This window comes from Mustelus asterias, chromosome 7 (assembly GCF_964213995.1).
Source record: "Mustelus asterias chromosome 7, sMusAst1.hap1.1, whole genome shotgun sequence".
NCBI lineage: Eukaryota > Metazoa > Chordata > Chondrichthyes > Carcharhiniformes > Triakidae > Mustelus > Mustelus asterias.
In genome coordinates this window covers 114,100,678-114,128,086 of record NC_135807.1, presented here as the reverse complement: position 1 = coordinate 114,128,086, position 27,409 = coordinate 114,100,678, and the positions used below count along the sequence as shown (strand labels likewise).

The window sequence follows — 27,409 nt, the reverse complement described above, 5'->3', positions numbered from 1 at the left end:
TGATCATTCCTATCATTACTGCCATAGACATATACACCTGCAACATGTAGGTGGGTGAGAGGCCAAGGTTTTTTCCTCTTTCACTGTTTGCCTCACCACCCACTGCAGGCCTAGTCTGGCAGATATGTCCTTCAGGACTCAGCCAGCTTAGTCAGCAATCACGCTATCAAGACACTCCTAGTGATGGACATTGGAGTTCCCCAAGCAGAGGACATTCTGTAACTTTGCTACTCTCAGTACTTCTTCCAAGTGGTGTTCAACTTGGAGAAGCAACTCTAAGCAAGTTGCTAAGTAGTAATTAGCAGGGGTTTTTTGCCCATGTTTAACCTAATGCAATGCGATTTCACGGATGCTGAGTCAATGTTGAGGACTCGCAGCGCCACTTTTGCCTGGCTGGATACCACAGTACCATCATCACTGGTGGATCTGTCCTGCCAATGGGATACAACCTACCCAAGGATGTTGACAGAGGAGTCTGTGACATTGGTTGTAGGATATGATCCAATGAATATGACTGTTGTCAGGCTGTTGCTCGTCTGGGACAGCTCTCCCAATTTTAGCCCAAGATGTTGGTAAGGAGGACTTTTCAGGGTTGATTGATCATGGTGTGCTGTTTTCATATTCAGTGACTGAGTTGATGCCAGTTTCATTCTCATTCCACTTTCCTATAGCAGTTTGAGATAACTGAGTGACTCACTTGGCCATTTCAGAGGGAGTTAAGAGTCAACCACATTGCTATGGGTCTTGTGTCACATGTAGGCCAGACCAAGGAAGGCAGATTGCACCCGCCCTGCCCCCGCAATTTTTTTCCAAGCTAAATTAGACCACATTTCATCTATATATTTTGAGTGTGAGAGGTTGAGGTACCTCTTCTATTTAAAGGGCCTGCACTCCAATTTGTGACTGCACTTCTGGTCCACACTCCTCTTTGGCCGCTGGATTTGGAAGAGGAAGAGCAAGTCAAAGAACCATCCCATGGAACTGTTCCTGGGCCCAATCTATGTGGTCATCAAAGGTCCAAGCAGCATTCTGCAACACAGGAAGGTCATTAGGTTCAAATGCCTGCCTCATTTGAGGCAGATGAACAGCCATGGTCATATTGGTTGTGGGAACAAACTCAAGGGATCATACGGTCTACACCTGCTCCTATATCTTGTGTTCTTCCTTTGCAGCCAAGTCTGCTGCGAAGGTGTTCCTGCGGAAGGTTCATGCTGCATCCGCTAGGATCTTTGAGGTCCTCCACAACACCAGACGGTCAGGAGAGTGTCTACACCTGGAATTACATTGATATTTCTTTCTGTTTTACTTACGATTTGGAATGTTTGTTCTCCTAAAAAAGAGGGCACTTTTTAAAATTTCAAGTAATGACACTAATGCCTAATTGACATCATATGAATTAGGATTGCATTGTGCTAGTTATTGGTACCAGCTCTTGTGATTTGGAACTATTGAAGACATGAAATATATGTACTCTTGCCGTTTGAGCAGCAACCACATCACATGTACTGCAGCTGCAACCAATTCCGAATGAAGGCCGGAATGCACCATGGATTTTGTAGTTTTCTGTCTCATTGCATTCTTGCAACCAACAAGCAGACTAAACTACATTTCCCATTGATCTATTCAAACTCTGATTCAGTTGAAGAATGGCAGCGAGGTAACAACATATTCGGAAAATATAACTTTTCGGTTTTGCAAAAATAAAATGGCCAACGTTTATTTTTTGCGAGCGATGTACACACACCGAGTAAGGCTAGTGTACCAGTACAAAATGCAATCCCGGCTGCAGTACTTGGCAGTGTCCGGAATCAGTAACTTGTATTTTGTAAGGCCCGGAACTGCAGGAGTCAGCGCTAGTCTGCTGCAAAAACTGGACTCGCTTTACTGTGTTGGTTCAGCTCCGAGTCGCTACATTTTTACAGAGACCAGACTGAGAAATCCAGCTCCAGAGAAGAAGCAAGACAACAAAGTATCTTTAAAAAGGAGTGCGCCGCCTGTATCAACAACTCAGAAAGGTAATAGTTGCAAAGGTATCCCCCCCCCCCAACTAACATTTGAACAAAGTGGGTGCGAAACTATCAGCTATTACGATTCCTTCCACCTTATGCCCAAAATGCAAATTTGCAAGTGAAAGAAAAATGGAAGAGAGTAGTGAGCAATGCTCAGCGTGATTATGTAGTCTAATGTAGATTAAAAACTCAAGACGAACTTTCATTTCAGCACCTTATCAGGCCACTGGACATATCCTGAAATGATCCACGTGTTTGGCTAGAAGTAGAAAATTGCCCATCCAAGATATAGGAACAGGAGTAGACTCATATTGGGTATTGAGCCTGCTCAGCCATACGATCATGGCTGATCTTGAACTTCAACTGAACTTTCTTACCAGCTACCGATATCCTTTGATTTCCTGAGAGACTTAAAATCTGTCTATCCCAGCCTTAAACGTATTCAATGATGAAGGTAGACTAACTCTAAATATAAAAAATGATAGTAAAAGCTTTTACAAATATATAAAAAGGAATAGAGTGGCAAGAGTGAATGTTGGACCCTTGGAGGACGAGAGGGAGGATTTAATAGTGGGAAATGAGGAAATGGCTGAAACTTTAAATAAGTTTTTTGTGTCGGTCTTCACGGTGGAAGACAAATAGTTTACCGAATATTCACGATAGAGGGTTGGTAGGAGGAGAGGTATTCAATACAATTAATGTTACCAGGGAGGCAGTGCTTGGTAGACTAACGGGACTGAAGGTAGACAAGTCCCCGGGCCCGGATGGAATGCATCCCAGGGTACTGAAAGAAATGTCAGAGGTAATAGCGGATGCGTTAGTGGTTATTTATCAAAATTCGTTGGATTCTGGGGTAGTGCCAGCGGATTGGAAAACGGCTAATGTTACGCCACTGTTTAAAAAAGGAAATAGACAAAAGGCGGGTAACTACAGGCCGGTTAGCTTAACGTCTGTAGTTGGGAAAATGCTGGAATCCATCATTAAAGAAGAAATAGCAGGCCATCTGGATAAGAATGGTTTGATTAAGCAGACGCAGCATGGATTCATGAGGGGAAAGTCGTGCTTGACGAACTTGTTGGATTTTTATGAAGATGTGACTAGTGCGGTTGACGGAGGGGAACCGGTGGATGCGGTGTTTTTGGATTTCCAAAAGGCGTTTGATAAGGTGCCTCACAAAAGGTTGTTGAAGAAGATTGGGTCACACGGAGTTGGGGGTAGGGTGTTAGCGTGGATTGGGGATTGGCTATCCAACAGGAAGCAGAGAGTCAGAATAAATGGGTGCTTTTCTGGTTGGCAGATGGTAACTAGTGGCGTGCCGCAGGGATCGGTACTGGGGCCTCAACTATTTACCATTTATATAGACGATCTGGAGGAGGGGACTGAGTGTAGGGTAACAAAGTTTGCAGACGACACAAAGATAAGTGGAAAAGTGAATCGTGTGGAGGGCATAGAAGGTCTGCAGAGAGATTTGGACAGGCTGAGTGAGTGGGTGAGGATCTGGCAGATGGAGTATAACGTTGACAAATGTGAGGTTATTCACTTTGGAGGAAATAATAGCAAATTGGATTATTATCTAAATGGAAACAAATTGCAACATGCTACTGTGCAAAGGGACCTGGGGGTCCTTGTGCATGAGACGCAAAAATCCAGTCTGCAGGTGCAACAGGTGATCAAGAAGGCAAATGGGATGTTGGCCTATGTCGCAAGGGGGATAGAATATAAAAGCAGAGATGTCTTGCTGCATCTGTACAAGGCATTGGTGAGGCCGCAGCTGGAATACTGTGTGTAGTATTGGTCCCCTTATTTGCGGAAGGATATATTGGCCTTGGAGGGAGTGCAGAGAAGGTTCACCAGGTTGATACCAGAGATGAGGGGTGTTGATTATGAGGAGAGACTGAGCAGATTGGGTTCGTATTCGTTGGAATTTAGAAGGCTGAGGGGGGGATCTTATAGAGACCGATAAGATAATGAAGGGGCTGGATAGGGTAGAGGTGGAGAGATTCTTTCCACTTAGGAAGCTAGAACTAGAGGGCACTGCCTCAAAATAAAGGGGGGTCGGTTTAGGACAGAGTTGAGGAGGAACTTCTCTCAGGGTGGTGAATCTCTGGAATTCTTTGCCCACTGAAGTGGTGGAGGCTACCTCGTTGAATATGTTTAAATCACGGATAGATGGATTCCTGATCGGTAAGAGAATTAGGGGTTATGGGGATCAGGCGGGTAAGTGGAACTGATCCACTTCAGATCAGCCATGATCTTATTGAATGGCAGGGCAGGCTCAAGGGGCTAGATGGCCTACTCCTGCTCCTATTTCTTATGTTCTTATGAAGCATCTGCAACCCTCTGGGATAGAGATTTCTGAAGATTCACAACCTTTGAGTGAAGAAACTTATTCTCTTCTCCGATCTAAATGATCGACCTCTTATCCTGACACTGTGTCCCCGTGTTTGAGGCTCCCCATCCAGTGGAAACAATTTCCCAGCGACAATCTCATAAAGCCCCTTTCAAATTTTGTATGTTTCAAATAGATCATCTCTCATTCTTGTAAACCCAGAGAATATAGACCATAAGACATAGGAGCAGAATTAGGCTACTCGGCCCATCGAGTCTGCTCCGCCATTCAATCATGGCTGATATTTTTCTCCTCTCCATTCTCCTGCCTTTTCCCCATAACCCCTGATCCCCTTATTAATCAAGAACCTACCTATCTCTGTCTTAAAGACACTCAATGACCTGGCCTCCACAGCCTTCTACGGCAAATTGTTCCACAGATTTATCACTCTGGCTGAAGAAATTCCTCCTCCTCTCTGTTTTAAAGGATCGTCCCTTGAGTCTGAGGTTGTGCCCTCTGGTTCTAGTTTTTCCTACAAGTGGAAACATCCTCTCCACATCCACTCTATCCAGACCTCGCAGTATCCTGTAAGTTTCAATAAGATCCCCGCTCATCCTTCTGAACTCCAGCGACCACAGACCCAGAGTCCTCAACCGTTCCTCATACAATAAGCTCTTCATTGCAGGGATCATTCTCCCTGTGTCTGGACCCTTTCCAAGGCCAGCACATCCATCCTTAGTTGCTCACAACTGCTCACAGTATTCCAAATAGGGTCTGACCAGAGCCTTATACAGCCTCAGAAGCATATCCCTGCTCTTGTATTCTCGCCCTCTCGACATGAATGCTAACATTGCATTTGCCTTCCTAACCGCTGACTGAACCTGCACATTAACCTTGAGAGAATCTTGGACAGTGACTCCCAAGTCCCTTTGTGTTTCTGATTTCCTAAGCATTTTCCCATTTAGAAAATATCTCCATTCCTCCTTCCAAAGTGCATAAATTCTCACTTTTCCACATTGTGTTCCATCTGCCACTTTGCCCATTCTCCTAAACTGTCCAAGTCCTGCAGCTCCCCCACTCCCCGCTCCGTCAATACTACCTGTCCCTCTACATATCTTTGTATCATCTGCAAACTTAGCAACAGTGCCTTCAATTCCTTCCTCCAAATCGTTAATGTATATAATGTAAACAAAGTTTACTCAGCTTCTCACCATCTTGGGGATCAATTTAATGACCACCTCCAATGCAAGTTATCCTTTCTGCATGGATAGTCAGAAGCTTTTTCCCAGGGTGGAAGAGTCAATTACTAGGGGACATAGGTTTAAGGTGCGAGGGGCAAGGTTTAAAAGAGATGTACGAGGCAGAATTTTTACACAGAGTGGTGGGTGCCTGGAACTCGTTGCCGGGGGAGGTACTGGAAGGGGATACAGTAGTGACCTTTAAGGGGCGTCTTGACAAGTACATGTATGAGATGGGAATAGAGGGATATGGTCCCCGGAAGGGTAGGGGGTTTTAGTTAAGTCGGATAGCATGGTCAGTGCAGGCTTGGAGGGCCGAAGGGCCTGTTCCTGTTCTGTAATTTTCTTCGTTCTTTTGTTCTTTGTTCTTAACTGTGGAGACCAAAACTGCACATAGTACTCCAGATGTGGTCTCACTAAAACTCTACACAACTGTAGGAAAATTTCTTTATTCCTGTACTCCAATCTCCGTGCCATTGTCCTTCTTAATTGCTTGCTCCAGCTACATGCTAACTTTCTGCATTCCTTGTATGGCGGAGTGGCTAATACTACTGCTTCACAGTGCCGGGTACCTGGGTTCGATTCCCAACTTGGGTTACTGTCTATGCGGAGTCTGCACATTCTCCCTACGGAGTCTGCACATTCTCCCTGTGTCTGCATGTGTTTTCCTCCCACATTCCAAAAGACATGCTGGTTAAGTACATTGGCAATGCTCAATTCTCCCTCAGTGTCCCCAAACCAATTCCGGAGTGTGACGACTAAGGGATTTTCACAGTAATTTCATTGCAATGTAAATGTAAGCCTACTTGTGACACTAAAATAAACTTTAAACTGATAAGCACACCCAAGTCTCTTTAAGCATCAATACTTTACAAAAGCTTCACACCTTTTAAAGAATATTCTGCTTTACTATTCTTTTTTATCAACATTTTAGTGGCCCTTTGCTCATTTTTAAAACGCTCCCAATCCTCATATTTGTTACTGTTTTTGCAACATTATAAATCTCTCTTAATCTCGTCCGATCCCTAACTTCCTGAGTGAGCCACAGATGGGTCTTTCTCGCTGAGTTTTTGTTTTCCAATGGAATGCATTTTTTTGCTGAACATTTTGAATTGTTTAAATGTTGCGCAGTGTTCCTTTACCTCCACTCCTTTTGCTCTATTTACCCAATTAACCTGAGCCAGTTCTCCCCTTGTAACAATGTTACTGGCTTTATTTAAAATCCTTGTTTGTGATTGGAATATGTCATTTTCAAATTGAACCTGGAATTCAATGGTATTATGATCACTTTCCCAATGGTTTGATTGGGTTCGATTCCTGCCTTGAATCACTGTGTGGAGTTTGCATGTTCTCCCCGTGTCTGCGTGAGTTTCTCTGGGTGCTCCGGTTTCCTCCCACTGAAAGATGTGCTGGTTAGGTGCATTGACCTGAACAGGCACCGGAGTGTGGCAACTAGGTGAATTTCACAGTAACTTCATTGCAACGTTAATGTAAGCCATACTTGTGACTAATAAATAAACTTTAACTGATATAGTATTCAGTTCTACTTATAATTATTTAGGCAATGAAGCCACCTGTGCCTATATGCAACTAGTGCCAGATAATATTCCGCCTTGGGCTGAAAAGTCACAAGTAACATTTATGCCGCACAAGTGCCAGACAATTATTATCCAACTTGTTGAGACTCTGAATTGGACTTGATTTGATTGAATTGGAATAAAAACAAAAAAAAGAGTTTAACCAAGTTGACCTTGACCTTCAGTGGCATTACTATAATCAGATTCTCCATCATCAACATCATGGAAAGGAAGGGTTACTATTGACCAGAGACTTAATTAGCTCAACCACACACATACTGTGGCGACAAGAGCAGGTCATAGGTTGGATATTCTCCAGTGATTACATTAGCTCCTGACTCCTTGAAACCTGACTTGCATCTTGCAGATGCTAGAGAGGAGCCTGACACTTTTCACTTACATTGGTTCAGCTCCAACTACTCTGATAGAGTCAAATAGATCAGCATCTTATCCACCTCCGTAAATGTTCACTCCTACCAATGTGGCTGCAATAAGTTCCATCTTCAAGATGCACTTCTTTGATAGCACCTCCACAACCTGTACCACCTAGGACAAAAGCAGCTGGTGCATGGGAGTATGACCACCAACTGTAAGTTCCCCTTCAACAGCACATGTCACCCTGACTTGGAAATATATCATCATTCCTTCATTGTCACTGGGTCAAAATCTTTGAACTCCCTACCTAACAGCACTGTTGGTGTACCTATGCCACATGACCTGTAGCACAAGAAAGAAACTAACACTAAGGACGGTTAGGGATTGGTGATAAATACTGGCCTTGCCAGCGATGGCCATATCCTATGAATTATTTTCTGTTAAATGTACATTAATTACTTTGATCCACAGCAGCATAGACTGTATTTCAATGTGATGTCAATCTGTCAGCAGCAAGGTGCCACAGACAACTTGTGTTGATTGACCAGCTATTCTGTTTTTGATGTTGGTGGTTTGCCTTGGAAAGATAGAAAACCATAATAAGAATCCACATCTTCTAGCTGCCAAGGAATGCATTTATTGTCACGTATTCTATTTCATTTTTTATATTTGTGGAGCAACTGATATGTTAATGGAAACTGAGTATAGTGATCACATCTGAAATGTAAGTTCAGAACATAATGGCAAGATACTGATTGAACAAGTGGAAGGGTCTAATTTAGAACAATGCCAAGTAGTTCTTCGCACACCGCAATCTGCAATTGATTTCCAAGTAATGAAAGAAGATGAGTTGGAGTCAATTAAGAGATAGTGGTTCTGATAAAGGACTGAGGGTTTTACCAATTCTAAACTAAAATGGGCTGAATAGGTGAGGAAAATAATATTTACCTTGCGGTCAAAAGTGAAAATGACTTTTTGCCTGTTTTCCAAGATGGAAAAACTCAGCAAGACCTTGGATTAAACCTGGGCCCTCTGTAGAATGTGTAAGCTCAGTGCATCACTAAGGAGTGCAACTATTCATTGATCCAAGGTATTACTCTTTGTCCATGTCTTAATTTTTAAACTAATAACTATTTGTAAATATTTCAAAGTAACGATTGGTATAGTTTCCGATTTCTCCATAATGAAAAAGTGGTTTCCATAAGCAGACTGAACGTAGAATGAACTAATAACTGCACCACCTGTACCTGAGTGAGTGTGTGCTGGAATTCCTCTTCAATTATGGTGTATTGCACTGGCGGTCTTGTAGAATGCCCACCATACTCTCCTACCTAATCTGACAAATTAGCACTGCTGCATTAGCAATGTATTAGCAAAAGTAATATCCCAGTCAAGTAAGATATTTATGGATAGAATCTGTTCAGGAATGTTAATGGCATGTATTTCATGTATTCATGTATCTCATTGCACAATGGGATTTAACGATGAAAGGGTTGTAGATGTTATAGAAAACCATGGAGCTCAAGGGTCATTTAGAATCTGAAGCAAGCTAAAAATTGCAGAGAAGCCCACAGTTGTGCAAATGTGCTTAGTTCACTAAGCCAAATTCCATCACCCAAGGTCAGAGATGCAATTGAATGATATATTAATAAGCAGCTTTCTCTCACCCCTGCCATGAATTTAACACTGCACATTTTGACCCTCCCTTGTAAGGTTATTGGATTAATCAATCTAGTTTATTTCCACTTAGTCAGGTCTCTAGTTTGAATTTCAAAAAGGAAAAGCCACATCTATTTTCTTCATTGCCTAGGAAACATTTTGGATCATTCTTAAGGATATGAAAGGCCCTATGTAAATGCAAGTTATTTATTTGGTACAAACATGTTTTTTAATACCAGAAATTAATTACATTAAGGATAGGTTGTAAAGTCTTTTATCATTGAGTAATTCAATAATCGATGGAAGGTTTTTAGTAGTATGAGTGGACATCTAATCAATCAAATCATTTTAGCACTGATAATTTATACCATTTTAAATTGCAACATTTGTTGTTCAATAACTTTGTTTCAAATTCTTGTATTCTTCAGTAAAAGAAGCTGGAAAAGACCTTACCTATCTTCTAGTGGTCTTGATTGGGATTGGCATAACAGGTAAGAGATCTTTTGTGTGTATATTTGCATGCTTGCCCTACTGATGAAGATTGGTATCATTGAATGCCTTGCACAATTCCACAGTGCTAAATCACTGCACCCATTATTTTCCGAATGCAAGGAGTAACAAGTTGGAAATGAACACTTGAGAATGAGTAGTTCATATACTCATCTGAATTGGCAATGAATAGTTCATATGTTCATCCATGAATTAATTGTAAGTCCTCATATGAAACACAAAATCTTAGCATGCAGGTACAGCAAGTAATTAGGAAGGCAAATGAAATGTTGGTCTCTATCGCAAGGATAGTATAAAAGTGGGGAAGTCTTGCTACGACTACAGAGCATTGACGAGACCAGACCTGGAGTAATGCGTACAGCTTTTGTCTTGCTATTTATGGAGCTATACTTGCCTTCGAGGAGATCTGAAGAAGGTTCACTGAATTGATTCCTAGGATGAAGCAGTTGTTTTAAGACGTATGAGGAAAGATTGAGCAGGTTAAGCTTGTACTGATTGAAGTTTAGAAGAATAAGAGGTGATCTTATTGAAACATATAGGGCTGGATTTTTGTCTCTGGTTCAGGCAATGCGAGTCAGGGCAATTCCTGACATCGCCAGCCTGACCTTGCCTCCTCCTCCCATAATCTGCCATAGTTTTGTCTCCTAGAAACCTGGGCAGTCAAGCTGCAGGTCTGCTGCTTCCTTAGGTAGGCCCAGTGCAGGGTCAGAAGAGCGTGGGTGCTGAGGCAAGCTGATTAGAAGGCTAGACTTGATTCTCAGGGACATTGGCCCAGCTCTCCATCATTCATATACCCCATTAATTATTTTCCCCAATCCCTCAGTTTTCGTGCGATCTATTTTTTGTTAACTCCACAGCAAACTGAAGACTGGGTAAAATCAGAAGTTGGTTTATTGTGTACACATTCAACATAATGGAAGGAGGTTCACATCACTTTCACCCCCCCCCCCCCCCCCCCCCCCCCCCCCCCCGGCCTGCTTTTTGCATTAATACAGTAAAAGAGGGATAAGAAAAAGATACAGAGCAAGGACCACAGAGAATGAGAATTATCATTTCACGTGAGTCCAGAATCAAAAATCCAATGGTGTATTCCTTCACTGAGTTTGCAGGTTGAAGACTGATGCTGGATAATTCTTTTTTCCAGTAATGATGACTTCCACGATGAGATGGACACGTGGAGATGAATTAGTCTTGTGGACGGTAGTACAGGGGTTCCAGTAGAAACAGTGTCGGTCGGAGCCAGGCACTCGCCTGGTCAGACCCCTTGTTCCGAGCTGCTGCTTGGGTAATGTAAAATGGAAGTCTGCTTTGCAGCTCCACAAGGGAGCAAGTGGGGGGTGTAGTCACGTAACATGTCTCACACTTCTCCACTTTGGTTTGGACAGAGGATGTAAATTCCTTTATAATGCCAAAATACTGCGGATGCTGAAACAAAAACTATTCACCTGTTCGTTCAACACAGATGTCAGGGGGACATATTTTACACAGAGGGTGGTGGGGGCCTGGAATGCACTGCCGAGCAAGGTGATTGAGGCGGACACACTGGGATCGTTTAGGACTTATCTAGATAACCACATGAACAGACTGGGAATAGAGGGATACAAAAGAATGGTCTCGTGGGCACATGAGCGGCGCAGGCTTGGAGGGCCAAAGGGCCTGTTCCTGTGCTGTATTGTTCTTTGTTCTAGTCTTATTTTTATTTTTCCACTTCTGAAATCTCACTCTCCATATTGTCTCCAGTCCCCCCGACCCCCTCTCAGGGCGAACTGCCACATTCTTCAGGCAGTCTCCTAACAATTTGTACCTTTGTTCTGACATTCACACATTCCAATCACTCATTGGACGTTTTTAGTGCCTTTATCATACCATTTACATTCCCTTTGTTGAATTACAGCACCCCCTCTCCCACCTTCATAGTATAAACCTTGTCCAAATTTTCCTTCTCTTCAGCTCTGACAAAGGGTCATCCAGGCTCAAAACGTTGGCTCTATTCTCTCTCCACAGATGCTGTCAGACCTGCTGAGATTTTCCAGCATTTTCTGTTTTTGTTGTGATGTATATTACTTTGTCTGGATTCTTGAGATGGATTATGTTTTGACTATTAATAATTTCAAAATAAGTTTTGGGGCCCTATCTCTTATCAGACTGTCCAGCTCCATTGGCTGGGCCTTTACCTTTAAAAATGTAAATGGTCTTTGTAAAATTCCCTTATTTGATCTCTGCAGTCACGGAGGTCATTAACATCATCAACAAGGTGGCAACTGTTCTGAATGCCAAGAGGTTCCTTTTGTTTGAGTTATAGACAATCATGACTCCAGTCACTTTAAAGTCTTCGTCCAGTTTTATAAAATATCTATATATAAATTAGCCATGATGATGTGTGTATATATAGTTCATAAAGATATGGAGTGAGTTCATTGCTCCGAGACAATAGCCACTCACCCAGTATCCAGGAATATTCATGGACAGACCTCTGGAACCATGTAATAGCAATGAAATGTCTTTGAAATGAACATTAAAAGATTAAACCTCTCGCAATCTAATAGAGCTGGCACTCACACACACTGCCTTTCATACTGCATAAAAAGAAACTTCAGACCCATTGAATAAAGGTTAAATCCCCTCAAATGGTGTTGAATTGTAAAAACAAACAAATATTTATTCAGAGACCATATCAAAGACAAAAAATGCTTTGATTATATCCTAAAACTGTCACACAGTGCATATTAACACCTGCTAGGTTAAATGTTTTATCTGATTTTGAAAGACAACCAAGCATTCAGTTGTAAAAAGGAAGTATTACAGCTCCAGACAATAGCACTTTTTGAAACTGAAAGAACAAATAGCTAGATTTTTTTCTAAGCTATACCAAGTGGGCTGTCATTCAAAGAATTCCAGGAGCAGGTGGCTGTTTTTTAATTAAAGCAAGAGGCCAATTCTTTTCCAAGTTAAAGCATGGTGGATATTTAAATCACTTCAGAGCATCACGTGATATTCCCAAGTGCTGTTTTCTTCAGCTTTGAATGCATAGTTGCACTTCTTCCAATGGAAAAGTTGTCTAATGCATCTCAACACTTGTACAGTGCTAGTCAACATAATGGTCAACTTGCTGTTTTAGGACAGAGCCATAACGTTGCAATAAAAGAACATCTACCTTCTAAGACAATATCCAGTAATGATACTTAAAGTTATCAAAACATTTGACACTCGCCTGTCAGAATGTCCTGACTCCTCAACAGGCTTCCCCCAAGGTTCATGAAAACACTCACCCAGTTAGTTTTCCAAAAGGTTTCCAAAACCCACCCAACTTGATGAAAAACACCGTGGGACATAAAATACAAATTTCCCCTCGGCCTGTCAATGGATGCCTTAGCACGTACCTAGGTGGAAATATAGGAAGTTTGTGTGGAGTTCTTTTTGAGAGGGAAATTTAAATTTCCGGTCAAATGGACTTAGTTTGATGATTCCCACACCAATTCCTGACTTTGCTGGCACACAAAAATCTGGCCCGCACGATTCTGAGGGAGCTTGACAGAGTAGATGCTGAGAGCATGTTTCACCTCATGGAGAAATCTAGAATGAGGAGGACGCAATTTCAGAAGAAGGAAACTCCCATTTGAGACAGAGATGGGGAGGAATTTCTCCTCTCGTCGATTGTTGGAGTTCTCTTCCCCAGAGAGCAGTGGAGGCTGAGCAATTAAATATATTCAGGGCTAAGATGGACACATTTTTGATCTATGAGGGAGTTGAGGGTTATAGGGGGCAGATAGCAAAATGGAGCTGAGGCCACAATCCGATCGGTCATGATCCAAAACCATTTTTAGCAGTTAACAAACGTGCAACTCCCAAAAGACATTGGGGATGGGCCACGCTCGGCCCAAGACCGAAAATTCCCACCCGAAGTCAACGGACCTTAGCATGGTCCGGTCCCACCCACTACAATTCCCATGGTGGACGGGATGGGAAAATTCCATCCACGGTGTTCAAAAAGATTCATCTGCTGTGTTTCATTTCAGTGATGCCAGTGACAAAGTGCTTGCTGGATATACTTTGAATGATGGAACAGGCTCAAGGGGCTGAATGGCCTCGTCTTGCTATTTCTTATGTTCCCAGAAATAACTAACAGTATTTTTTTTTCAATTGCTCTTTTGGGAAGTTTGGGAAAACAAAAGAACTGTTTTTTAAAAATTATCTCCATCCTCCTAAACCGTGTACAGTTGTTGGTGGGCTGTAGATTTTCTTTGAAGATTTATTTCTTGAACTAGGCTCTCAGCTAATTCTAGAGGGTTTTTGACTGTGTCCTGGGATTTTTCTAATTTTCTGTTAATTAAACTGACGGCAGTGCTCTTTTGCTGGGAAGCATTGTGAAACTTTGTTCAACATGCTAGAGATGTTGACAGCCAGCCAATGTGTGAAATTAATCATTTATTCATCCGAAATTGACCAAATTATGAAGAAGATAACAATGATTTTCAAATTTATGTGGTGGGGGTGGGGGGTAGTGCTTGCAAATACCATCAAAATTCTGTCCTAAAAGCTTTGAAAAGATATGGTGAAATGTGGTTTAGAACGTAGATGTGTAAGAATGAGGTTTACATTTTACGGTTACTGGTAAGATGTCATGTAAATCTAACATAAATATCATGCATATGTTTACTCATTAACTATTTAACAGCCATACAATTGGAGCCTACCTATGTGTTTATTTTGACTTGGAGTTCAACAGAATTATACCTATGATGAAGTTCCTTTTTTTAACAAATGACAAAACTTCAAACAGTGAAGATATATTTAATTTAACTCTGTCACGTGAAGCCTAAAGTATTGCACTGCATGTGTGATTGGAAGTTGAGAGGGTGGAATTTAAAAAGGTGGGTTTTTTTTATTCCTTCATGAGATGTGGGTGTCATTGGCTAGACCAGCATTTGTTGCTCTTCTCTCATTGCGGTTGAGAAAGTGGTGAGCCACCTTCCAAAACATTGCAGTTCATACGTGATGAAGGTTGCACCACAATGCTATATGTAAGGAAGGGTGTTCTAGGATTTTGACCAGCAATGTTGAAGGAATAGTAACATAGTTATGTGCATCTGGAGACTTCTTACTTGAGAAATGAGCTATTTACTTGAACCATGGAGATAACAATGTTGTAAACTGTGTTCTATCCCACTGCAGACATATGACCCTAAGGCATAGATGTAGCAGTAGTCCATTAATCCCATCAAATCTGCTCTGCTATTCAATGAGATCATAACTGATCTGATATGATGATCCTCAATTCCACTTTCCCACCTTATCTGTATAACCCTTGATTCCCTTACTAATTACAATTCTGTCTATCTCAGCCTTGAACATACTTAATGACCCAGTCTCTACAGCTGCTGAGGTAAAGAATTCCCCAGTTTCATTACCCTCTGAGAAAAGAAATTCATCTTCATCTCAGTCTTAAATGATCCCTTATTCTCTGAGATTATAGCCTCTAGTCATAGACCCTCTCATAAGGGGAAATAACCCCTTGGCATCTACCCTGTCAAGCCCCCTGAGAATCCTATATTTCTCAATAAGGTCGCCTTTCATTCTTCTAAACTCCAATAAATACAGACTCAACCTACTCAACCTCACCTTGTAAGAAAATCCCTCCATACTTGGGTTGAACCTTATCTGGACTGCCTCCAATGCCAATTTATCTTTGGACAAGAGGACTAAAACTATTCCAGGTGTGATGTTACTAGTGCCTTGTATAGTTTTAGCAAGACTTCCCAATTTTTATACTCTTATCATTGGAATAAAGGCCAATGTTCCATTTCCCTCCTAGCTTTCTGCAGTCTTTCTCCATTTAAATAATATTCAGCTCTGTTAGTCTTTCTTCCTGCCAAAATGCATAGTTCACATTTTCCTTCATTATATTCTATCTGTCAAGTTTTTGCCACTCATTTCATCTTTACCACTTGCCTTTTGTGTCATCCGCAAACTTGGCAAAAGTACATTCATTTCCCTCGTCAAAGTCATGAATTAATAGATTGTAAGCAATTGTGGCCCCAGCATGATCCCTGTGACACTCCACTAGATACAGGTTGCCATCCTTAAAATGTCACCCTTATCCCAGCTCTCTGTCTTCTGTTGGTTTGCCAATCCTTTATACATGCTAATATACTACTCAACTAGATATACCATCATTTTACCTTGAATGCATTTCCAGAAGTACTCTTAAGTGAATATTAAATCTAGATGTCTTGCATTTTCCCCAGCTATTGAAGGGAAGACAAGCCCTACTGAATGCAAATCAATTTTTTTTTTAATTAATAGAAAATTCCTTTTAAGGTCTTTTTGTAGCAAAAGCATTTCATTTACTTCATACTGAAATACTATAGCACGTTCTTTCTCCTTTAAAATGCAGTTCTGTCATTTCAGGTGGATTATTCTATGTAATATTTAAAGAGCTGTTTTCCTCCTCAAGTCCCAGCAAAATATTTGGAGACGCTCTGAAGAAATGTAGAGCCCATCCTGAGGTATTCCACTGTCTTTGTTTTAAAGAAATCTATAAATATATTTCTCATTTTGGATGCTTGTGTGGAAGTTATTTATTGACTTAGCTTCTAAAGTGAGATGCACAAATATAAAACTATCATCCCTCTACTTTAATACTTTGTAGAGTTATAAGTAATATAAATAGATCAAGGGCTTTGGTTATGTGGAGATAGTAGGCTGTGATTGCTCTCAGAGTACAGTTGGATCAGGGGAAATTTAAGAGATGTGCAAAATTATGAGAGATTTTGATGCAAGGAGAAAAAGTTTCTGCTACTGGGCTGAATGGCCTTCCTCTGTGCTGTAATATGCTAACACTAGGAAGAATAGTTGTTGTGGGGTTTAATCATGTCAATTAATCTTTGCTGTAAGGGAAATGTTGTTGGGCTAATGTTTATTTTACATGGTTTATTTTGGGTTTTAAAAATAAATTAGTCGATTTCACACAGTGGTGCATATGCCGGTTTTCAAGTGCAGCATTTAGGTCAAGATGAGGTTGGGATAATTGGACCAGGACAGTGGAAGATGAAAAGACCTTCTGGTAATGCACTTTGTCTCACTCAATTGTGATGCCTTGTGTATCATTATATAACATATATATTTTATATGACACATACTCTGCCCATCCCACCTGAAATTGTGTGGTATTGTGACAAAAACTAAAAATCCTGGATAATCTGGGAAACCCCCTCCCGTCGCCTTGGTCCCCACCATCTCTGGCGATTTAGAACTGGCCAAAGATCAATTTGGCACTGGTAATTCTATGCAGTAACTACCTATTTTTGTCTGTGATCAGATACAGGTCCAACTGTTTTGAAGGAATTCACCACACTAGTTGACAGTCTTTTTTTTTTCAGAAGTCCACTACTCTGGGAAAAGTACCACCTCCTACACCTATCCTAGATCTGGACTTGTAGAGTATAAAATTCTGACCCCTGATCAACCCTAGCCTATTTAATTGGAACAAACTGTTTACTCAAACTCATAGAACTCATAGAAACCCTACAGTACAGAAAGAGGCCATTCGGCCCATCGCGTCTGCACCGACCACAATCCCACCCAGGCCCTATCCCTATATCCCTACATATTTTACCCACTAATCCCTCTACCCTACGCATCTCAGGACACTAAGGGGCAATTTTTTTTAGCATGGCCATTCAACCTAACCTGCACATCTTTGGACTCTGGGAGGAAACCGGAGCACCCAGAGGAAATCCACGCAGCCATGAGGAGAATGTGCAAACTCCACACAGACAGTGACCCAAGCCGGGAATCGAACCCAGGTCCCTGGAGCTGTGAAGCAGCAGTGCTAACTACTGTGCCGCCCACTCCTTTTAACCGTTTTGTTAAACACCATCAAATCAAGGTGTAGAGTCCAGGCTGCTTTAGTCTATCTTGGTAACAAAAATGCTTCAAACTGCGAATTGACTCAGTGACCTAGTGGACATCCTGCGCTCTTTCAAAGACTTCAATATTACTCATCATCTAAGAGTCTAAAACAAGACAATATTATAACTGAGGCCTGACCAAGATCTTGCATGAGGACAAAATCTCATGCCTTGGCATATAAAGACAAAGGACAAAGAACAGTACAGCACAGGAAACGAGCCCTCCAAGCCTGTGCCGCTCCTTGGTCCAACTAGACCAATCGTTTGTATCCCTCCATTCCCAGGCTGCTCATGTGACTATCCAGGTAAGTCTTAAAGGATGTCAGCGTGCCTGCCTCCACCACCCTACTTGGCAGCGCATTCCAGGCCCCCACCACCCTCCGTGTAAAAAACGTCCCTCTGATATCTGAGTTATACTTCGCCCCTCTCAGCTTAAGCCCGTGACCCCTCGTGATCGTCACCTCCGACCTGGGAAAAAGCTTCCCACTGTCCACCCTATCTATACCCTTCATAATCTTGTACACCTCTATTAGATCTCCCCTCATTCTCCGTCTTTCCAAGGAGAACAACCCCAATCTACCCAATCTCTCCTCATAGCTAAGACCCTCCATACCAGGCAACATCCTGGTAAACCTTCTCTGCACTCTCTCTAACGCCTCCACGTCCTTCTGGTAGTGCGGCGACCAGAACTGGACGCAGTACTCCAAATGTGGCCTAACCAGCGTTCTATACAGCTGCATCATCAGACTCCAGCTTTTATACTCTATACCCCGTCCTATAAAGGCAAGCATACCATATGCCTTCTTCACCACCTTCTCCACCTGTGTTGCCACCTTCAAGGATTTGTGGACTTGCACACCTAGGTCCCTCTGTGTTTCTATACTCCTGATGACTCTGCCATTTATTGTATAACTCCTCCCTACATTATTTCTTCCAAAATGCATCACTTCGCATTTATCCGGATTAAACTCCATCTGCCACCTCTCCGCCCAATTTTCCAGCCTATCTATATCCTGCTGTATTGCCCGACAATGCTCTTCGCTATCCGCAGTTCCAGCCATCTTCGTGTCATCCGCAAACTTGCTGATTACACCAGTTACACCTTCTTCCAAATCATTTATATATATCACAAATAGCAGAGGTCCCAGTACAGAGCCCTGCGGAACACCACTGGTCACAGACCTCCAACCGGAAAAAGACCCTTCGACCACTACCCTCTGTCTCCTATGGCCAAGCCAGTTCTCCTTGTATCCCATGAGCCTTAACCTTCTTAACCAACCTGCCATGTGGGACTTTGTCAAATGCCTTACTGAAATCCATATAGACGACACCCTTCCTTCATCAACCGTTTTTGTCACTTCCTCAAAAAACTCCACCAAATTTGTAAGGCACGACCTCCCTCTTACAAAACCATGCTGTCTGTCACTAATGAGATTGTTCCGTTCTAAATGCACATACATCCTGTCTCTAAGAATCCTCTCCAACAACTTCCCTACCACGGACGTCAAGCTCACCGGCCTATAATTTCCTGGGTTATCCCTGCTACCCTTCTTAAACAACGGGACCACATTCGCTATCCTCCAATCCTCAGGGACCTCACCTGTGTCCAAAGAAGCGACAAAGATTTCCGTCCGAGGCCCAGCAATTTCATCTCTCGTCTCCCTGAGCAGTCGAGGATAGATGCCATCAGGCCCTGGGGCTTTGTCAGTTATAATGTTCCCTAAAAAACTTAAACTGGGAATTTGCCATTTAAATATGCAATCTGAGAGCCATCTCCATTGCATGTTGTGTGGAATTTGATGACCCATCAGTTTTAATATACTGTTTCACAAAAGTTCTGTTGCTCTTTCAAAGAACTTATTTTGCAAATGTTCTTAACTGTTAAAATGCTTGACGGGAAACATTTTCCATTTAAGGCAAACGCTGGTCAGTAATAACTTCCTCTATGCTGCCTGGGCAACCTATCGCAGACCCAATCTCACTGTACAGTCTTCTCTACATTAGAGAATCCAAGTGCAGTTTAGGTGACCACTTCTGTATTATCTGCAAGTGTGATCATCTCTATCATTGACCATGTACATCATTCCAAAATGTTCGACACCAGCTTCAAGAAGAGTATTTTGTCTTTTTTCTTAGCTTCCTGCCACTTTCTAGTTTGTGTGTTCACTTTAGTAACTTCAGAATTTAGGTATGTCCATATTTTTAAACCTGTTTTAATTTCATACCCAATCCTGCACCCAGGACAATCACTCATTTCCCCAAGCCCCTCACTTCCTGAAACAAAAAAAAGTGCAGATGCTGAAAATCTGAAATTACAAACAGAAAATGCTGGAATCTCAGCCAGTCAGTACACATCTGTGACAAGCTAATGTTTCCGATTTCAAATTCTTCATCCGAATACACACTCTATCGCTTTATACTAATGCTACTATTACATGACCTCATAATTTTGTGATTCTTCTCGAGGTTTCCCTGTCCTGATTGTATCAATGTACCTGTCTACCTCTTGTATACAGTAAGAAGTCTCACAACACCAGGTTAAAGTCCAACAGGTTTATTTGGTAGCACAAGCCACAAGCTTTCAGAGTGCTGCTCCTTCATCAGGTGAGATCCTTCACTCACCTGACGAAGGAGCAGCGCTCTGAAAGCTTGTGGGCTTGTGCTACCAAATAAACCTGTTGGACTTTAACCTGGTGTTGTGAGACGTTTTACTTTGCTTACCCCAGTCCAACGCCAGTATCTCCACATCATCGTTATCTCTTGTGTACCAGTTCTGAAGAAAGGTCCACACCTGAAAGAATAACTTGGCTGCACTCTCCAAGATGCTGGCCAGTTGAGTGTTTCCAGCATTTCCTGTTTTGTTTCCCAGTTCCAGAGTCTGCAGAATTGTGCTTTTTGATCTTTGCTTTGAAAATGCTTAAGCTCTTATTTCTTTAAGGTTTGATTTCTAACTCTCTTAAATGAGAAATTTCTGAACAGATGGTTGCAGCACCAAAGTTTAAACTAAGTGAAATGCCAAGTCTATCAGATGAAGTAAATGACACCCCTCCACAGGGCCCTTTGCTCATCATGGTGTATCACAGAGCTCTAATTTATCATGCTTTTTCTCACTTAGCGGTGTCCCTGCCAAATGGAGGTATGAATTATGCATTGAAAGAAAACATACGGACTATGCCAAGTATTTTGCATGAAACAATCCATATCAAATACCCATTACCACATATTTGAGCAGATCTTGTTAGCCTTTTGCCACCAGAATCAGTGGTAATTCGGCAGAAGGCAAGATGTAAGAATCAGCCTTTTGGTACAGGACAGCAAAAAATGAAATTGGTCTTGGTCAGTAGCTCCATATGGATGATAAATCAGCAACCTGATTCACATGCTGCCTGATTTTCTTTTCAACAGAAAATCAGCAAATATGTGAATAAATATTCTGCCTGATCATAGTGACTGCAATTCTGGCTAGAAAGAGCTTCATAGGAGGTCCTGGGGTGAAATAAAACTATATATTTTTTTCCTTGCTGATTTGTTTGGACTTCTACCCAAAACCACTTTCACTGTCAAGACCAATTTCACCCTTGCCCCACGATAATAATGTACAGAAATAATTTGTCACTAATGTAACATGCTCTTTTATGGTACAATTTCTTTAACCTAGGAAAGGTCGGTAGCATAAGAATACTTTAATGATAGTGAAATAGTTAAAAGTTTTTAAATCTATTCTGTTCCTGTTCTATTTCAATATTTTCCAAAACTCAGGTTAAAATACTGTAACCTTTGAACTAATTGCATTATACTACCCTAATACAAAACGCACAAACACAATTTAAGGTTTTAATTTCCCTCTTTCACTACAAGGCTCCATTCTGGTGTTGACTGGGTTCCAAATTTTAATGTGCTTCATCTGATTTCAGCTGGCTGTATTGGGAAGGGCAAAATAAAACAGATGGAGCTGTAAGTGAGCTTGTATTTTCCCTGTAAGTAGCACCCTTGCCTGTCCAAACTGGTGATTGATGGTTGTTTGATTATCAAATATCTATTCTGCCATTATAAGATACACTTTTAAAACAGTTCCTCAAACACTAGAGCTGGGCCAGGCTTAATGTTTGAAACTTAATGTATCATTTTAACAACAGCAATAACAATTTTTAAATTTCCATTTAACCCGTCTTATAAAAAGTGTCTTGCTAGAAGCAAAATTACTGGCACATAAACAATTTGTAGTCTGTTCCAAATTAACAGACACGGCTATCTTCCAGCTAAGAGAATTTTCAAAAACTGTGTGCAATATCAGTTCAACACCTACCCCCACCTCCCCTGACAACCAAGAAAGGAATTAAGTGCGACAGTTGTCATACAGGTTTTCTATGTACATTTTTAACCAACTAAATGTTCAAAACTGTACTTCTTTCTGTTCTTCTTTCTCGTAACCTTCAAATTTTGCACTTTCCCAATCATTTTTACTTGCATCAATTTGTTAATCCTTTACACAAGTCATTGGTTTTAAGCTCTTAAATACAACAAGGTACTTGTTTTTCCTTCTCGCTGCATCTTTAATGCATTATTAAGTGCATCACATTTCTGATTCTGGTTTTGTCAGGCCTTCAATATGGGGGAAGAAAAAGAGAACAAAAAAATTAGTGTTACAAGTTTAATAATCAACCAGTCTCCCAATGGAATAGAATGAACCAAACTAATTAAAATGGCTTTATTGAATACAATATCACACCTTCCCATGGGTTTTAAACACTCAATCTCTTGAGTTTTTAGCCCAATATCATAAGCACTAGATCACTTTTAATTAAAGTAGTACCTAGTCTAGTCTTATTTTTAATAAAGAAAACTTGTGCCACTTATGTCAGACACATTCCACCGTAAGTATACAGCATGTTTGAGAGCCCTGAAATTATCCCCTGCAGCAGTAGAGCACAAACATGGAACACATTCGTTCAAAAAAATTCTCTGCTATTTTAGTTGTGATGCTAACTCAATTAAAATAACTGGGTTAATGCCTCCACTGTTTTGTGGAAAGAGAAATTTTAGTAGAGAATGCATTGTGTTTTGTATCGTTGTCTAATTTCAGGTCTTAAGTAAATTTTTACTGTTGTCTCTGAGGTGGTACAGAGCTCATGAATGCTTGCATGGCCAATCACATGCAGATATGCAGTAAATCTATTTGGATTTGTGAGCTCATGTTTGCTGAAGAGCTAATATTTGCTTAAGCAGAAGATGAGCTGTGTTGCTGGTCGAGGAGCTGGCATTTGTTTTTCTGCTCTGCCTCTGAAATATTACCAATACGCCCCTGTAATTATTTTATGTGCCTGCTTAGTGTGTTTCTCCTCCGCCTATATGATGTACGTGTATCAGTAAGCAAGTTTCCCATACAATGCATGTTGCAGTGTTTTGCGTGTTTAGTTCCTCTCGTACTCAGGGATGCATAGTAAAAATAAAAATCAGGTGGAATGCACATTTTTTGTAATGAATATGGAAGAGGTTGTAATTAATACAGGATTTTACAGTGGTATGGATATAATTTGAATGTCTAGATGTATTTGTGTTCACAGATAATTGGAGCACTGGGAGAACCTATAAAAGGTTATGGAGAGACAACTCGACGCGGTAGAAGACGACATGTCAGGTAAAATAAAGAGTCAATATCGTAAGATTGTTATGTGCCTCAAGTAAGTTTAACGTATTAAGGAGTGTCAATAAAGACTGTAATTTTAAAGAGTACCTTTCCTGGTTGCTGCTGATTTTTTTTTTCACCTTCCACCCCAACAACTTGAATTTGTATAGAACCTTAGTAAAATGTTCCAAGGTATTTCACAAGAATATTGCAAAATAAAATTTGACCATGGGCCACATAAGAACCAGATGACCAAATCATGGTCAAATAAATATGTCTCAAGGGACATCTTAAAGGAATCAGCAACCATTCTGCATCCCCCCCAAACTTAGTGGAATTGGGAAAGGTGTAAAACAGTCGCCAAATGGAATGTTGCCCAGCTTACATTATCACAAGAAGTTAAAATTACCCCTCTTAGCTTTCCTCCAATTCTTGCGTCTTGAGTACCCATTTTCCGTTCGTAATCGTGCAATCAGCTGTCTAGGCCAGAGCCTCTAGAATTCCCTCTGCATATTTTTCTGTTTTCCTACTCCTCAGTCTGTCTTTAAGACATGCCTTAAAATCACCTCCTTTTGAACAAGCTTTTGGCCACCTTCCTCAATATCTCCTTACTAGCAGAGACCCACAATATATTTGCAGTCAAATTTGTATCTTTATTGCAACAGTGCTTCTTTATACACAGCATTTTTAGTTAATCTCTCACAAAAAACTTTAACAGAATCAAATCTACTCACTCCAAAAAAGCTACTTAAACTGTCCATCAGAAAAAACAGGCCTAGGAATACAAATACATTTCTTTTTCCAAGTGACTTATCTTATGACTATAATCATAGAATATGAAAGTCTAATTGGGACTGTTTCTCCAGAGTTGAAAAGGCAAGTTTACATATGATGGGCTCAATATTATTTTAGAATTAAAGACTTCATTTTCTTGAAATGTGCTTATTATGATATAAGTATTTATCATTGAAGAAAACGGCTTTCTAATCACCAGTCCTGGTCCACGACAAAGTTGTTTTTAGGATTCCAGTTTCGTAGCAACATTACAGCTGCTCCTTCCTTAAGTCTAAGTTTGCACAGTGGCATGCCCACTGGTGTTAGACAGTGTAGAAACTCTGGAGGGTATAGACAGCTATTACTATCATCTATAGAATCAATGCTGATGTATGCTTTAAATTCATCTGACAGCTTTAGTAAAACATTTTCATTCAAATCCAATGAATCTTGGTTTTTAGCACAAAGAATAGAATTTAAATAAGATGTGTAAAATAGTTGTCCCTGCCATTTTGCCACACTTAATCAGTTCCAGCATCTCATCCAGCCATGCAATCACTTTCATACCATCTCATTCCATACATCCCTCCAATCCCATCTCCATCTTGCTCTTGCCATCCCATCAATATCCCTCCTGGAAATGATCGCTCCAGCCAAAGTAATTTTTTTTTGTGTTGACTTCCCTTTTTTCTGTTATCTTTTATTCTCCATCAACCACCAACTCTTGACGACCACAAATGTGTATCACACGCTGCAGTCCTCCACCACATGGCCTATCTGACTCCATGTGCACCAGGCACCATCCATCAACTAAACCCATTAGACATACTCTTTAAACAGTCCAGACAGAGAAGGAAATGTGTATTACTATTATTATTGTGGATGTAGCTCAGTGACATATTTTATGATAAATGCTCCTGTGAGCACCTTTTAAGATTTTACTCTAATGGGTGCTACATAACTGCAAGTTGTCATTGAATAAGTCACAAGTCTCTTGATTCAAGCTGTTGTTTGATGTGAGGAAATGTAATCAAAATTCAGAGGCCTTAAATCTCAGAACAAATGGCATTTTACAATGGTTTTGTCAACTTTTATTTATATAAGTACCTTTTTAATGTAATAAAACACCCCAAACTACATCATTGGAGCATTATGAAACAACATTTGACACTGTTTGGGTGTCCTCCTGATATTCTAGCCAATGTTTATCCCTCCCTACCAACATCACCAAAAGAACTCTGGTCATTCAACTCATCGCTTTATATGGCATCTTGCTACATGCAAATAAGCCCATTCAATTGCCGCCAAAACAACAATGAGTACACTTCAAAAGTATTTTGTTGGCCTTAAAGCATTTTGAAATATCCTGAAGATGTATATAATGCTATCTAATTGTACATTTGTTTCTTCCTCCTTTCTTAAATCTGGTGAGATGTAAGATTGCTTTTCTGTCTTCTAGCCATGTGGAATACGTGAAGGATGGTGTGAAGCATATTCAACTGAAATTTTACATTGAGGGCTCGGAACCCATAAAAGGAATAGTGCACTTGGATGCAAAAGAGGTTAATCATTTAGTTTGCTCTATTGTTCTGTACATCTTGCCCTGCTGCACACGCGTGAGACATGCGCACACATTCACACACACAGCCTTCCTAACAAAAGGTTTATTTCAAAACTGGTAACTGTGATGTCAAGTGTTGAAATCTGCTGTCCCCTGCTCCACATACTTCATCAGCTGGGGTAACAAAAGCCAAGATATAAAAAGAGGACAATGTCAGTTGGAGGTTGCACCCTCTCCTTGGTAGGCGGGGGAGTAAGGAATATTGGATGGGCAATTCAGGCTTGAATGATAGCTAGTCACTCGCAGTGCTCTGGGAGAATGAATGAATGCTCTGAATGAATATAAACTAAAGAATGGGGATTTAGAATATCTTTCTAAATATTACTAATGTGATTAGTAAAATGTGTTGTCCATTTCCCTCTGTCAGGATTCCAGCTGCAAACTGGATGTGGACAATGAACTTTTAATTTTTGAGTGGTGAAGTTAAAAATTAAAATATTGATTTGGAATAAAATGCCCACGTAAAGGTATAACTGCTGGGTAAAAATCTCTGCTTGAAAACGCAGTAATGCTGTTTGAAACACTGAGAAGTTTGAATGTTCATCTTAGGATTTTTATCTGCTGTTTACCAAAACAAGCCAGCAAACATATTTCAACTACATACTGAGTTTCTGATTAACAGAGCATTTTGCTTTTAAAGTGAACTTTTAGAATTGTTCACCTTAATTTCCACATTGACAGAAAAAAATCAAATCAATTCCAAAAGGACATCAAATACATACTACAGCGCCATTTGTTTTCTGCCCCTTATCAGTATAGGTGAGAGAAGAAAAATGCACGTTGATTATCAAACAAAGCTATCTCTCTTCTCTTTATTGCAGAATCCTGAAAGTGGAAGGTACGACTTTCGTTATATATTTGTGGATTTTGACACTTATCCTAAAAGGACCATTATTGTTGAAGACAACCGATAAAGGAGCTGATTGTATTTGTTTCCATGAGCTAATACTAAACCAGAGATTTCTTTCGGCTTTGGTAGATCGAATAAATCATGTGAATGAGAAATGATTTGGATAATTAATCATCCTTTTCAGCTGCTGTCATCCCAATTTATTCTTGTAGAGGGTCAGACTCTGGTCTGAGGTACAGTTTCTGTAAATGATACTGGCTTTTTATACAGTGTATTGATTAATATGCTTTCTCTGTTTTAAATCATTGAGTTTAATCTGTTGTATTGTAAAGTTTAAGAACTAATTTGCTTTTTCTTTGAACAAGCAAAATTCAATTATGACATTTAAACAAATGATGTTATAAATAAAACTGTTATTGTAAATTATTTTGTCTTTATTCTTCAATAGACCTGCATAAGACATGCAATATATACTGAGTGCACAGACCTTTTATGCATCTTTTAGGATGCTTAAACTGTTTCTATTGGAATCATTTTATTTCTTCCATTGTTCCTTCTTTTCTACCAAATTTTACGTTCCTACCCCTAGCTTATACCTCCTTTCCAGGAGGAGAAGCGACTGATATCTTCATAGTGTCCCTATCTAAACTTGTTTAAAATTGGAAACGTTGGGCAAAATCCTACATCCTATTATTTAGTGAAATTACTTACATGTTGATACTCCAGTGTCCATACTAATTTAAACATGTGCTTTGGGTTTAACAAGACTTTGGGAAATCTGAAATTCCAAAGGTGTCAAATCCTTGCCTCGTGATTTCCATTGAGCACCAGACTTTAACTGGTGAGAATAGATAAAGTTTTTGGCATTGAGCCCAGTTTTGACCTGACAGCTCAGGCATTTTAAAGACTCAATCTCCTTGAAAGGATGGCT

General features: G+C 40.5%; 1 protein-coding gene across 3 annotated transcripts; it reads left to right on the top strand.

The window, feature by feature from the left end:
* Nucleotides 1-1,610: 1,610 nt before the first annotated feature.
* Nucleotides 1,611-26,811, top strand: timm21 (translocase of inner mitochondrial membrane 21). 3 transcript variants are annotated; one of them, XM_078217139.1, is made up of 7 exons: nucleotides 1,611-2,015; nucleotides 9,616-9,678; nucleotides 16,106-16,203; nucleotides 23,172-23,245; nucleotides 25,467-25,569; nucleotides 26,450-26,466; nucleotides 26,608-26,811. In XM_078217139.1, exons 1-7 carry the CDS (start codon nucleotides 1,706-1,708, stop codon nucleotides 26,627-26,629), a joined length of 687 nt encoding a protein of 228 aa, XP_078073265.1. In that variant the 5' UTR covers nucleotides 1,611-1,705; the 3' UTR covers nucleotides 26,630-26,811. The 3 variants fall into 3 exon arrangements, with proteins under 3 accessions (XP_078073265.1, XP_078073263.1, XP_078073264.1); XM_078217137.1 differs by having other exon boundaries at nucleotides 26,450-26,811; XM_078217138.1 differs by lacking the exon at nucleotides 25,467-25,569 and having other exon boundaries at nucleotides 26,450-26,811.
* The last annotated feature ends 598 nt before the right edge of the window (nucleotides 26,812-27,409 follow it).